Here is a 14,336-nt window from a genome sequence, read left to right as displayed (position 1 = left end):
CAGAGGAAAGATCTCAGTCCTTGCTTTCTACTCTTTTGTGGGTATGCTTCGCCCACTGTTGTTACTGCATACAATCTATCATCCACTAAGTCACACAATTACATGATCTGTACCACACATATCACCTTGCCACTGAAGTATTAATGTGCTTGACCAAAATATTAAGGCACAGTAACAGCTTGTGACAAAGTGACAGCCTCCAGAATTGTTAACTAGGTTGTTGCCTGTTCTTATTTACCTCACAAGAAGCCTTTAGTTATGGAAAAGGTTCAGGGATGCTGCCTCCATGTGATCACTAATCAGCTCAAAAAATGCTGTATCTGAATATAGCAATGATTAGTCCAAAGGGGTGGTAAATGTGCCATCTAAATACAAATTAAAAAACAGAGGTATGAAATAGAAAACATGTTGTATAGAATCTTCATGTTTTGACTAGATTTCAGGATTTCAGCATTTCTCCCACTAGACCTTCTCACCAACACTGCACCATCAGAGCTGTGGTGCTCTGCAGCTGAAGTCCTCAGGCTCAGTGTTGTGGGTTCAGTCCAGGTCAGTTCTTTTTTTTTTTTTTTTTGAAGTCAAACTGCCAAGAACAACAGGAACATTTTCCAGTGGAAAGTTTAAACATTGAAATCTATTTTCTCAGTTTGCCCTATCTGTCCAGGATTCTGGTGGGTGTACTGTCACATGTAAGCCAAAGGCACTCGGCTTGTTTATTTAAATGAAGAATTTGCCTTGGTGAATTATAATAGTTTATTTTGATTATTACATTTGTATAATTAAATGTCACAAACATTACCATGTCACAAAAACCTACGTCACGACATTTCCCCCCTTAATTTTTTTGCCTTTTTAGTATGATTGCAAACAGTGATGGCTGCCCCCTGATAGTCGACCAAACATATCGACCAGAAAGGTCATTAGTCGGCAAGATTTCATTGGTCGCGTAGTCGCAGAAAAAAAAAAAGTGAAACTTCATTAGGAGCTGTGCCTTGTCATAATAAATCAAACCTATAAGATTGGACCATGTGGGAATTCAATTTGAAAGGACAGACACAGGAAGTGGCCACGCCCAGCAGTCAGACAGGAGTCACGTTACAAACCAATCACAGCCAACAGATATCTTTCCCTTATTCTGCAAATATTCAGTCTGTGATAAATATAGAAGAGTTGATCATGTTAGTGCAGGGCTACCCAGAGCTTTACATCTGTCCCACGGACAACAGGCCTACACACTTATAAACAGCGCCTGAAAGAAGATCAGCTCTGCACTCAGGATTTCAGGTAAACAGGCAATACGATGCCCGATAAGGTTGCTTAGCAACCTTAGACGCAACCTGCCACCGCACTAATTTCCAGGGCTGGTACCTGCAGTTATTCCACAGGCTAGTTAATAACATGTGGGGCAGGAAATCCAAAGTGCGGGATCATCTTGAGAAGGTGAAGGATGAACCCAAGGTGATATATAAACTCATCTTCATTGATCGACTACAAACATGACGTATGTGCACTTGTAGATAAAATATAGGCCTATATTAATGAAGGTTCATTAGTACGGTTTTGTATTTCTCTGTAATGTAGCACAGTGTTAACAATGTTACTGATACTATTCTTTCTCACACCTTCAACTCAAAACATTGTGTTGCCCCGCCCAAAATATATATCATTTAATAATCAAAATAATATTGGAAACACGTGGACGACTAGTCAACTAATGGCCCTATATGATGATTGGTCGATTAGGAAAGTTCTTAACCTGGGGCAGCCCTACCAAAGTGGATTAAATATATGCTTCCTTTATTGGGGGTGTAGGAAAATATTAATACACTTGAGTATTGGATATAACCTCTAGATCCTTTTGTTTTGTAATCTATCCCTAGCCATTTGACACGTCCACAACATAACAACATAAGCAAGCGTAAACACAAAGAACACGGGCCTATGAAACAGGCACAGTCAAAAAGGGCACACCGCTACATCCTTCAGTTAGATATTAAAAAGCATCGAAACATATCACCTGTATTGAATTGTAACCCCATATTGTGATGCATATCGTATCTCCAGATTCTTGCCAGTACACAGCTGTATCTAATGTACATATTCAAGTCTACAACGTCTTGACAAGAAGCAGATGGAAAACGTCTTATCTTAGCAATGCTTAATGAAGATCTCATCCTGTACAGCCTTCAAACCAAAGTAAAATTGCAAACTGACAGTTGGTTCCTCTAAGTAGAGTGAGTCTTACCTCCAAGGCAGCAGACCTCTTCCGCAGCAGCTGTTCAATTTTCCTGGCTGCTCTGGCCACAAGCTCCTCTGCGTCGTTTTGCTCCACAGAGTACAGGTGTTGGTTTCTCAGAAAAATCTAGACACAAAGAGAAAGCAGTGGGCGTGTAAAATCACACATATAATTGATGATTTAACAAATACTCTGTCAGAAATGTTATAGTCAACAAAAAGTAGGACAGAACTTTTGAACAAGAACTCTGCAACTTCACTGATAAATGTGGTAAGACCATGGCAGTATTACATTTGGTTTCTGTGCTCTCTTTATGCTCTGTGTGTGTGTATAGTGTGTGGATGTTTATACCTGAGTGAGGCTTTTCCCAGCTGTGGCCGTGTCTGCCAGGGTGACAAGCTCTTTCTGCATCTGATCAACCCATTCTTTAATCCTACGGGACAAAGCAATGCACACAGCCAATCTTAATCGTGACTCAGAAGTAACCAGTTTAGAAGAGACATCACAGACATTTCACAGCGCAATTAAACTGTCAATCAAGTGATCTTACATCTATCATCTAACAAGACCATCTGGACACACACACCCTAAAAACAAACAAGGCCAAAGAGAGACACCCTGACGGGTCAAGCAAAATGTCAACCAATCAAACTCGAATCACTGGGAACAAATCCAATGTCATCTAATCAAACACGTGTCATTGGGTGTCAACCAATACGATTACTTTTTTAAAGTTCAAACATGAAGTCAACCAATCAGATAAGTGTCAGCCAGTGTTGTGACCAGTGACAGTGATGTTAGCGGACAGGCGAGAAGTGGGAGGTGGGATGTGGCCAGGACCGACGTGCTTCTCTGTATATCAAAGAGCTCCGGGGACATCAGGTCCAGCCTGCTGGTGCCCCACACTGAATTATACCTCTCATCCTCCTCCAATCATCTTGTCAAACCACAATAAGCTCACAGCATGCATTATAATATACTGACATAGTAAATCACTCCGTGCCTCCTGAGCAGAGTGGCCGTGGATTGAGATGGGTGAGAGAAGAATGTCAAAGACCTACCACATTATGCATTAAGACACGGTGACTTGTTAGAATTATTGGACTCATCTAGAGGTGCACCTGGTGTGAGAGGTTTGCAGGAGGTGTGCATGTGGACGCATTAATTCACCATATATACTGCCATGCACACACATACACACACACATACAGGCACACTGAGACAGTGCCATTAATATTGTATGAGAATGATAACAAGTTGGCATGGGATACAGATGCTCTCATTGCAATGCATTCACACTAACACAGGCTCAGCTGCGATCATGGCAAAGAGACATATCATGGCCTACTCACATGTACACACTGAGATACACATAGAAAAGCAGATATGCATACCCAGAAAATATTTCCCCAAATCTGTCATTGCAGCAGAATAATGAGAGTCATCCAGGTTACTGTATGTGTGCAAAACATCTACGCTGACACGCAATACAGAGGTGATGAGGTGCAAACAAAGACAGAAAGGTACAGAAGATCAAGAAGCCAGAAAAGAAAGGGGATGATGCATCAGGGACACAGAATCCACAATGGATGGGGAAAATTCTGAGCGAGTACGCTGGTGGAGAAAGATGAGACACTTTGCAAGAGCAGGAATACCAGGGGGGATAGCACAGTGTGAAATTGTTTAGGAAAAAGATAGGGCAGTTGGAGATATTAGAGCAGGGTCAGCCATAATTCAGATGCTATCCCTTAATTCCCAAAGCCAGATGGTTTAGGGTTTGTGGACAACACTGCAGGCTGAGGCTTGGCAGAGCTTTATGGCGACATGAAGGAGAGCTGACATCGATGTCCAGCTACTGTACTGTGTTAGGGTGATTTAGAGCTGTATGTGAAGGTGTTAAGAGCCACCAAATGGTGTTTGGGTACTCATCTTTCTGCTGTCAACAGGTGCAAAGGGACCAGTGGTGCTGGATGCAATCAGGTGATCCGCAACCACGAATGAAGCATAAAATATGTTTTTCATTCTGTTTGTCAGTTCTAAGACACTAAAAAAAAACAAGAGTGGAGAATACTGTTTGATGATGCTGTATCTTTGAATGAATTCAGTCTTGACCTTGGAGACAGTTGAGAAACCCTCAGTTTTACTAAACAGATTTAGAAGCAGTTCTGGAGTTTTTGAGTATACCCATAGATTGTATAAAATAACAGACACAGCCACTGGGCTGTCACCCATTGGTTTGTTCACTCTTGAGGTTGGAGCTCACCCTGATGCTAGCTGCTAGCTTGGCTAGCATGGTGAAGTATGGTTAACTTTGACAATGCTAATGGTTATTTTCACTAGCAAAAAACAAACAAACAAACAAACAAAAAAAAACAGGCTGCTTAAAACTATTAAAAATGAAGGTCTGCTTACCAGAAAAAAATGAACATCTGACTCCTTACAGGTTTTTTTTTTCTCTGTGTTTTAGGCCAGTGTTTCTTAGATGGTGCCATGGAATTTTGTGATAACCACACATTATTACTGCAATATTTGAGTGGGCCTATACAAAAAGTTATGACTGAATTTTTAATTGACTGTATCAGTATATTGTGCACATCCATTTCCCAAAAAAAGAGGTAAAGTCTGGCTAAAAAATGTAATTTAATTTAATAAAAAAAAAAAAAAAACCTTCACAGGGAACCCATTTGTTGCCATTCACACGTGGAAATGATAAATGTGTGACTCATTAAAAGCTCTGATTGGCAGCCAGTGTGAGGGATGATAACAAGACAGCCTACCACCAAAAGAAAAGAGAAAGAACTGTCAGTAGACTATCAAAAGCTACCTGTCTTATTTTTTCTTATATTTATTGTCTTATGTCGTGATAAGAGTGAAAACACACATTATAGAAGCTGTTGTGCACAGATATGAATACAGGCGAACCTTAAGATTTTGGCTTGCCCTACGGTTTGCCTTGGGCACAAAAAGTTTTAAAACCACTGTTATAGGTGACCAAAACACTACAATTAACTGTCATGAACTGAACACACATACTCCGTGAATGTGGGGTTACACTGCTTACATTACCCAACCAGTGATGTCATCATGGAAGTGTCCTGTCAATTAACGCACCCATCTGTTACTCAAAGTGGCCACACGCTTAATTATGCGTAACTTTAAGCCTTATTATTATTTAAATGCCTGAGTCATATAGAAATTCATCCCATTGTTATGAAGGGGGGAAATTAGCTACAAAGACCTTAACTATTTTTTGTATCAGGCTGTAAACTCCTGCTAAGTTTAGCATTTTAACATTGGTTTCTTTGGGGATTGACTTGCTTTGGAGGCCAGTCTCAAGTGGCCATTTGAGGAACTGCAGTTTTTTAAGCTTCTGCATTGGCTGACTTTTTTAGCCCTGCAGGTTGCAGCTTTATCGTATGACATGACCATCATCAGTGGATGATAGGATGTATAGATTTTCAACATTCTACTTCTTCAAATGCATGTTGGCATGTAAAGTCCATTATGGGAACTTTTATCTGGTAATGAACATGATTTGATATGATCAAACGCTCCACAACAGACCGAGTAGACCTTGTGGCTGTATTGTTTTCTCATGTGTCACCGGCTAAGTTGCACTACTTATACTTACACTCTAATAATGCTAAAACTTGCATTTATTTTACTTTATCTTTCATCTTTTTTTATATGATATATTAACCTTGTGTTTAATCTGTTGATTTACTGTTTTCACTTATACCCCTGGGGATACAGGTACTGTATGTTTTTTAAGAGCGGCACAAGTCAGGTTCCTCATATGTGAATACTTATAATAAATAGAATTCTTTATGATTCTTGTTCCATATAGTAGTCATGCTTACAACAACTGTGCATCAGATGTTAAGAAATTGCCACTCCCTGTTTCTCCTCTTCTCACCTCTGTTTCACTCTCTTCTCACCACCTCAGTTCTCTTCTCTTGATCCTCCTCGCTCCTCTCCTCTGCCCCACCCTTCCTTGTCCCCAAATCTACTAACAGCAAACTGATTGTAAGGTATTTTAGTGGACCTTGGACCCCTAAGCTCTTAAAGCCTGAAGCATTGACAAGTCAATTGTGAGTTAGAGTTTATGTGTGTGTTTGTGCATCAGTGCGTGCGTGTGTTTGTTGGTGTGTGTGTGTGTGTGTGTGTGTGTGTGTGTGTGTGTGTGTATGTTTGTGCTTCCAGGGACTTGACATTCAGAGAAGCAGAGGGCCGTCTCTCCAGAGTTTAGCTTCTGTGAAATCTACTGCTACCAGTGCAAATCTCTATAACAAAAACTCCCAGGTGCTGACAAATGGATGAGACAACCCAGGCTGTGGTGCAGAATGTGGACAATGTGTTCCTCTGCACGTCCAATATGGATGACATGGACTCTTTCTTCCTCAAAATCTATTAAGAATATTTTGGAATAGCTCATCCCAATGCTCACGACACCAAATCCCTTGTATGTGTATTTGCTTTGTCTGTGTGTGTGTGTGTGTCTGTGTGTAAATACCAGACACTGCAATGTGCACACAAATAAGTCCTGACTGTGAAGCACTTGCTTGGCTCATTATATACCTTAACAGACCATAAAATAGAAAGTTATGCTACCACTCCCCAAAGCCTTTTGCCTGTTGCTTTATATGAATATTTGCAGTCAAATTCCTCTGGTTAAATTGGCCTTAAACGTTCAGATGTGTTATCCATAGGCATGGAAAATCTCTGCACATTATCTCCTCATCCTTAAATCATGCATTTGCAGCCATCACTTGAGGTCCCAACCTAGTTTAATGGCGATGCTCCATAAATGCCATAAGGTGGGGCCTGCTCTCAGCCCGTCATGGCTGATCTATGTGAAGAGATCACTGCCTCAATGTAATCAATCTCATTTCAGCTCCAACAGGGCGAAGCCATTATCCTATCGTCATCGCGCTGTTATCACACGCATAACGTCAGCTCATTTAAATGGCTAAAATAACATGGTGATTCAGAGAAGCCTTAACGCTAATAAAGTCGTTGTTGTTGAGCTGAGGTAGCTAAATCTTTTCTGCTCTGGTTGCTGGGCTTTGATTACTGCAGCCTCTGGTACAACGCTGGATAATTAAACACGCACACACTAACGCACATACAAATGGCAACTGGGTCAGACACTGCCCTACATTGTTTTTCAGACACAGGAAGAGCAAATGAGAGCGAACCAGAAAGAGAGGCGGAGAGACAATACAAGAAAGAGAGAGGCAGATGTTGTGATGCCATCACTTTGGCACTGGATAGAGTAATGAGCTGGCCCATAGTGTGTATCTCAGTGGGAGGCTGTGTTAAACTACAGTCTAATTACACATCATTACAGAGGCAAAGACAGAAGTCTGGACAGCAAAGCAGACTGAGGCATGGAAACACTGCGAACACTGGAAACAATGTTGCACCAAAACAACCCGCTGTGCGCTGCTCACACTCTGTAGCCTATACCGCAACACTCAAGTGGCCAATTCAGCTGTTCTCCAGCCCAAAAAGTACCTTGATATAAAGTGGAGGGATTTTTGGATCAAGCTCTGACCAACCCAGCACCCCCTGTCTTTCTCACAATTACCAGTGTAGATTTGCAATGCCCGTGGGCTTGTTGGTGATCTGATTTTGAAATACTGGCACAGTCAACATGAGTTTATTGGAACAAACTCTAAAAAAAAAAAAAAAAAATCCTTCATGATGTGGTATTTGTCCCCGTCTTGTTTTTATTCACTTTGAAATGTTGCTCTTGACGTCTAAGGCAGTGCAAAATGTTCCGTCTCCAGAGTGGTTACTTGAACAACACAGCTATGTACTGTGGGATCATGAAGAGGCACCGAACAAGCTGGTTACAGCTTGAAAAACTACCTTTACATGATCAGTGTTCCCTCCATCCATGTGATCAGTGTAATCCAGGAGAGTACACTTGATGAATAGAGCTACTTTAATTTCTTCTGGCTCATTCTGTCTATGTTCAAGAACTCCATTGCATCTTATCATCATGCAATCTCCAAAAAACACCTCTTCATGCAGACATGAATTGATATCTTCCTCTTATATCCCTATAGTGGTATCTCGCCATCGGATAGACTTGATCATACATATTTACTGATTCCATTCATATTTACTTAGTATTATTTACAGTTTCCTTGTTTTGTTTCATCGATGAGCTGAACAGCAAGCTATGCAAAAATAGCCTTTCTTTTTTATTTCTTTATTTTAGACCGCAGCAGTGAGGATAGAAAAAGGACTATGTGGTAGATGATCCAGGCTGTGTATTTTCCTCTGCAGGGGATTCAAAAGAAGAGCCCTTTGCAACTTCCTCTGCTCCTAATAGAAATTGAATTTAGCAACCATTCAAAACAAGACGGAAGGTCACGGAAATGTAAAGATTGTGATATTGAATGGTCACCATCACCATGGCAAACTCAGGGCCGACTGTCAGCTTCCAGTGAAATGTGCATTTAGAAAAGATGCTCAGTGTTTTTTGCACTTTAATCAGAAATATGCATTTGAGGTCTTTAGGCTAGAACCTTTTACGAACATGACACCGGGCATGAGCGAGGTGGGTGAAAGGAACAGTCGAATGTTGTTTTTTTAACTGTATATATATCTTTTACGAATTGATTTTACCTGCAAGATGACGGAGGCGTTTTGTAAATACAAACACCTCATGGAATCCACTTTGACACTTGGTAACACCGAGCATCCAACACACAAAATACAGCTATTTTTGCTGACTCTAACTGTACGTATGCCAAAGGGTTGCCAAAAAATGTATATTTCAGCTACAGCAGTCTAATCTGACTCTAATTGGTGACTTTGTGGTTCAAATGAGTGCTGCCATGGACACTGGAAGTTCAATCTTCTGTGCAATTTTTGATACCGGAGGGAAAATTTGACACTGCAGGCATACAAGGTAAACATTTTGATTTAAAGATAAATATAACAAGGTCATATAACATGACAACAACAACTATTCTTTTCTTGGTTAGCAGCAGAGAACAGCAAAACGACAGTAGTAACAATAACAGTAAGAGAGCAAGTGAGCACAGCGGGTGTATCGGTATTATGGAAAGTGAGTATTGATTAAAGTGTATCAAAAAATCCATATTTGGGACATCACCAGTTCAAATATAAGCAAGTGTGTTCTGTAACTTTCTGTTGTTGCTGAAGAATTGTATGATACTAAGAGGCAATTCTAATATTTAGACGATTGTGGCATACATAGGATGAACAGATGCCGAAATTCTGGTCTAGTCTGGTGACCAAACTTCTAATTCAAGTAAATAACATAAAAAGGAGTTGCAGGTATATTGTGTTAAATGTGATTCATGCACACTCAGCAGGTAACTGAACACTTACATGTGAATTTTCACTGCTTTACTCTACGCTGCCACTGTCTCTTGTGAAAGAAATAATGCATCTAAAGTAATGTCTTAAATACTTAAAAACAAAGTAAGCATAAATTTGTGTTAATCTGCATTAGCCCCACCAAAACTATTAACATAGAATTAAAATCTGATATTTTCCCTACACAGACTGATGGGTCCCAAATAATAGTCAAATCTGTGCTGATGGTGTTAAAGTTCGATAAAATCGATACTATTTTCTATACCACAGGGAAACATTGACATTGCAGGTGTGCAAGTTAAACATTTTTACTAAAAGATAAATATAACAAGGCTATGACATGACAACAACTATTCTGATGCCTCCTGCTGCTGCTGTTATCATTAGTCACACTTCTACTGTTATTATACACATATGATTATTGTCACATATGTATACTATCAGATATACTATCAACATACTGTACCACAATAGCCAGAATCCTAATTATAATATTATTACTTTCATTAATGTTGTTGTAAGCTACTGTCATTACCGTCTGTCCTGCATCTCTGCCTCTCTCTCTGTCTCTCTCTCTCTCTCTCTCTCTCTGTCTCTCTTTCTGTCTCATACGGATTACTGTTAATTTATTATGCTGATCTGTTCTGTACGACATCTATTGCATGTCTGTCCGTCCTGGAAGAGGGATCCCTCCTCAGTTGCTCTTCCTGAGGTTTCTACCGTTTTTCCCCTGTTAAAGGTTTTTTTGGGGGGAGTTTTTCCTTATCCGCTGTGAGGGTCCAAAGGACAGAGGGATGTCGTATGCTGTAAAGCCCTGTGAGGCAAATTGTGATTTGTGATATTGGGCTTTATAAATAAAATTGATTGACTGATTGATTGATTGCTATTCTTTTCTTGGTTAGTAGCAAAGCAAGCAAGATGACTGACAGTAACAATGTAAGAGCAAGAAAGTACAGTTGGTGTATCTGTATTATGGAAAGTGAGTATTAAAACCTTTCAAGTATTCACAATCAAAATGTATGAATTAATTGATATGTTTGACAACACTAGTTAAAATACAAGCAAGAGTGTCTCTGTAACTTCCTGTTGGTGATGTAGAATTGTAATCTATCATACAGAGAGGCATTTAGTCAACCTTAATAATAATAGGGTGAACAGATGCTGCTGGTCTGGTCTGGTCTGGCGACCAAACTTTGAATTCAAATAGAATAAATGAAAAAGAATTATAGGTATATTGTGTTAAATGTGATTCACGCAGACTCAGATTCAAAGATTCAAAGTAATGTCTTACATAAATAAAACAAAATAAGTATTTATTTGTGGCCATCTGCATTAAATCCCACCAAAACTATTAACACAGAATTCAAATCTGCAATTTCCCCCCCAACAGGCTAATGAATCTTAAAGACAGTCAGATCTGTTCTGATGCTGTTGAAGTTTTGTTTGCCATCAGTCTCTTAAATGATGACTGAATTTGATGTGGCCATATATTCAGTTACATGGCCACGCAATGGCTGATTGGGTGGCTCTTAATGAGGTGAATAATGCAAACATCCTGACTGAAGATTGTATGGAGGGACCCATCTAAATGCTAGCCAATATATAAAAGTCCAATCTCTCTGGTGTGTGAATAAATAATAGGACTGTTATTTGTGCAGAACAGTTTTATTATAACAGAGCACTGAATAAACTATAAGACTAGATGAAGTCGTGAGGGCCACAGACAAGGACCAACTTTTGTCATTTTGCATAAAGGCACCAGGACCAGGCGACGCCACTGTAACTCCTCCACAACTTCATAGAGGAGCTGTCACGGAGCTCCGTGGGTACAGACATCCACCGGCGACAAACTGCTGATTACGGTCACCAACATTAATCACAGCCCGGAGGCGAGCAGCCAGAGGAGAGCTGAAATATTGTCTCCCTCCAAGAAGACCACTGGTGCATGAATGAAACGACCTGCCCAGCCTACTCCCACACCCCCCAGCGCCAACACACCGTGAGTGGCTCATTAAATGTAATACTTGTCTCCAAACGACGAGCACTTGAACCAAAGCGAGTCTGCAAACCAGAACAGAGGATTATAGAAGCTGTACTTACATGAGCTGTGTCGGAAACTGCGATGCCAAAGACCCGTCCTGCCATAACAGGACCAGAAACACCCAGACTCGTACCCTGCAGGTATCCATTGTAAAAAATAAAAAAAGCGGTGGGGGAAATTCCCCGACGCGCGTCAACACCAAATGTGCTCCGGCTCCCCGTCACCGCCGATGAATGGTTAACGGTGTTGAGAGGCAGCGTGAGTGGCAGACAGTCGCTCCCTCACAGATTAACGAACCCTGACACCTCTAATCTGATCACCCGGCCATCCGGCGCTCTAACAGGTACAGAAACTGGAGCTCTCTCTGTCTCTCTACGTCTCTCCCTCCCTTTCTCTCTTTCCCACACACACACACACACACACTCACACACACACACGCTTGTCCCCCCACTCCCTTTCAATCTAGCGAAAAAATCACATATGGTGCTTTTTCTCTTCTCATATATATTTTTATAAGCGACACTTTGCTGTGACTTCACCTAATTCAATTTACACTGCACCCATTTTTTTGTGTATATTAGAAAATCTAACAGTTTCAAAAAATAACCAAAACATTAATATCATCAATATTTCAAAACAAATTCGTTTTGATCTTAAAAGCATCTCCCTCCCCTCCCATGCTGTGCAGCAATCCTCATCTGGAGCAACAAATTGTTCTTGCTTTGCACACCCTTTTGCACAGAAACACCTGCTAAAAGGAGGGTCTGACTACAGGTACCACACACATGCAAGGGACGCACACTGAATACAGATGCAGCTTTGCCTCTTTAAAATGCCCTACAACCTTTCAGTCCCTACAACCTGAAGGGGATGGGGGGGATTTACAGGCTTTGATAACACAATCTTAGCCAGTTTCGCCATCAGTCACCCTGGTTACATGAGTGGCAGCGAGCACAGAAACTGTCCCACATGGGAATCAGTTGCTAGTGTGATAGATGTATTGATTTCACACATATAGTGTAAAATCTTATGTACAGTAGGAGCACAGTAAATCTCAGTGCCATCAATCATACCTGGTTTATAAGATTGGATTCGAGGCTGTGTGCTGTGCTACACATCCTGACATGTGTGTGTGTGTGTGTGTGTGTGTGTGTATAAATTACAGAATATATAAAATATATAAAAGCTCCAGCACAGCCGTGGTATATACAATCACACTGTCTGTCACGCTTTTAAATAAAGAGGGCATCAAGGCTTTGATTAAATTATTCAATAAAAAGCAAGAACATAAACCTAGTGTGTGTGTGTGTGTGTGTGTGTGTGTGTGTGTGTGTGAGTGAGTGAGAAAGAGATTCAGGTCTGGAGGGAGGGCAGGGCAGCACAAGCAGGATGCTTGGGGATTTGGTTATCAATCGTTGCTTGGCAACCACACACCATCTCCGGTGTCCTCTCACCCTCCCCTCCTCCCTTCCCCCCCTTTCTCTCTCTTTGTCTCTCCATCCCAACCCTCCCATCTCCCCCTGCTCTCACTGTACTGCACTGTTGCACCCCCCCCCCCCCCTCCCCCACCACCACCTCCCCACCCCGTCTCTCTCTCTCTCTATACCGTTCTCACACTCATTTCCCCCAGCAGAGGAACAGATGCACCTGCTGATGGGATGGAGTAAAGTCAGTGAATGGGGAGCACTGGAGAGGTAGGGTGGAGTGGACGAACATAATAGGAAAGAGCACCGTGGAGAGGACGGAGGCCTCCTCTGCAGACATCCCCATTCAATACTTTTTTTTTTTTTTTTATCAACAAAGAACATCTCACACTACATCCTGAATAGGAAGAGGTGTCAGACTGGCGCTGCTACACCTCTCCTCATGTCTAGTCTAAGAAATAGATTTTAGAAGAAAGACCTGAATAAAAACTAATGGCATCATTACAGACAGTGTATCCAAGTCTAAAGCCTCCACTCGACAACACCAGTATATTCCTGTATGGAGTCTGTACAGCTACATAACTCAAATCACCAACTATTTTAATTTCACCTGTATAAACCAATGCAACAGTTTTGCATTACATGTAAGGCTAATAAACTGGTTTGCCTCATGTACCTGTATTTCCTTTACTCCACACAAAGTGTAAATTCCTAAATTATATAAACATTACTGTTTGTTAATATAGAGTTCACACTGAACAAGCGCGTGATACCATTTTTAATAGCTGCCTAATAGGCTAATCCTGACTTCAGAAGAGTGAACCACCTGTAGAAGTAGACTTCTCTTGTAATGATGCAAGCATGACTTGTGAGAGCACCACTGATAAGGGATCAGTTACACTGCACAGTGAGGGTTGAATTTACTTGGTAGAGGACACTGCTCTCTGGTGGTCATTTATCAAAATCACAAGAATCAGTTGTAGAGATATGTTCTAAACTAGGTGCTCTACGACAGTAAATTGGAACAAAATAGTTTTACCTTGTTCTGTCCCTTTTCTCTCTCTCTCTGTATATATGTGTATATACACTCACTGGCCACTTTATTAGGTACACCTTGCTAGTACCAGGTTGGACCCCTTTTGCCTTCAGAACTGCCTTAGTTCTTGGTGGCATAGATTCAACAAGGTGCTGGAAACACTCTTCAGAGATTTTGGTCCATATTGTCATGATAGCATCACACAGTCGCTGCAGATTTGTTGGCTGCACATCCATGATG

General features: G+C 41.0%; 1 protein-coding gene across 1 annotated transcript in view; it reads right to left on the bottom strand.

Annotated features, from left to right (window-relative positions):
* The window catches only part of LOC117262199 (voltage-dependent calcium channel subunit alpha-2/delta-1), an 85,906-nt gene extending 73,886 nt beyond the window's left edge, over positions 1–12,020 (bottom strand). Inside the window, exons 1-3 of the mRNA XM_078167947.1 lie at positions 11,696–12,020; positions 2,588–2,669; positions 2,246–2,362 (exon numbers count right to left, since the gene is read on the bottom strand). Coding sequence (XP_078024073.1) covers positions 2,246–2,362; positions 2,588–2,669; positions 11,696–11,784 — 288 coding nt within the window. The 5' untranslated portion in view covers positions 11,785–12,020. The remainder of the gene's footprint in view (positions 1–2,245; positions 2,363–2,587; positions 2,670–11,695) is intronic.
* Between the last annotated feature and the right edge of the window lie 2,316 nt (positions 12,021–14,336).

The sequence above is a fragment of the Epinephelus lanceolatus genome, chromosome 5 (genome assembly GCF_041903045.1).
Source record: "Epinephelus lanceolatus isolate andai-2023 chromosome 5, ASM4190304v1, whole genome shotgun sequence".
NCBI lineage: Eukaryota > Metazoa > Chordata > Actinopteri > Perciformes > Serranidae > Epinephelus > Epinephelus lanceolatus.
Note: the sequence above shows the minus strand (reverse complement) of the source record. Positions and strands in the feature narration are given on the sequence as shown.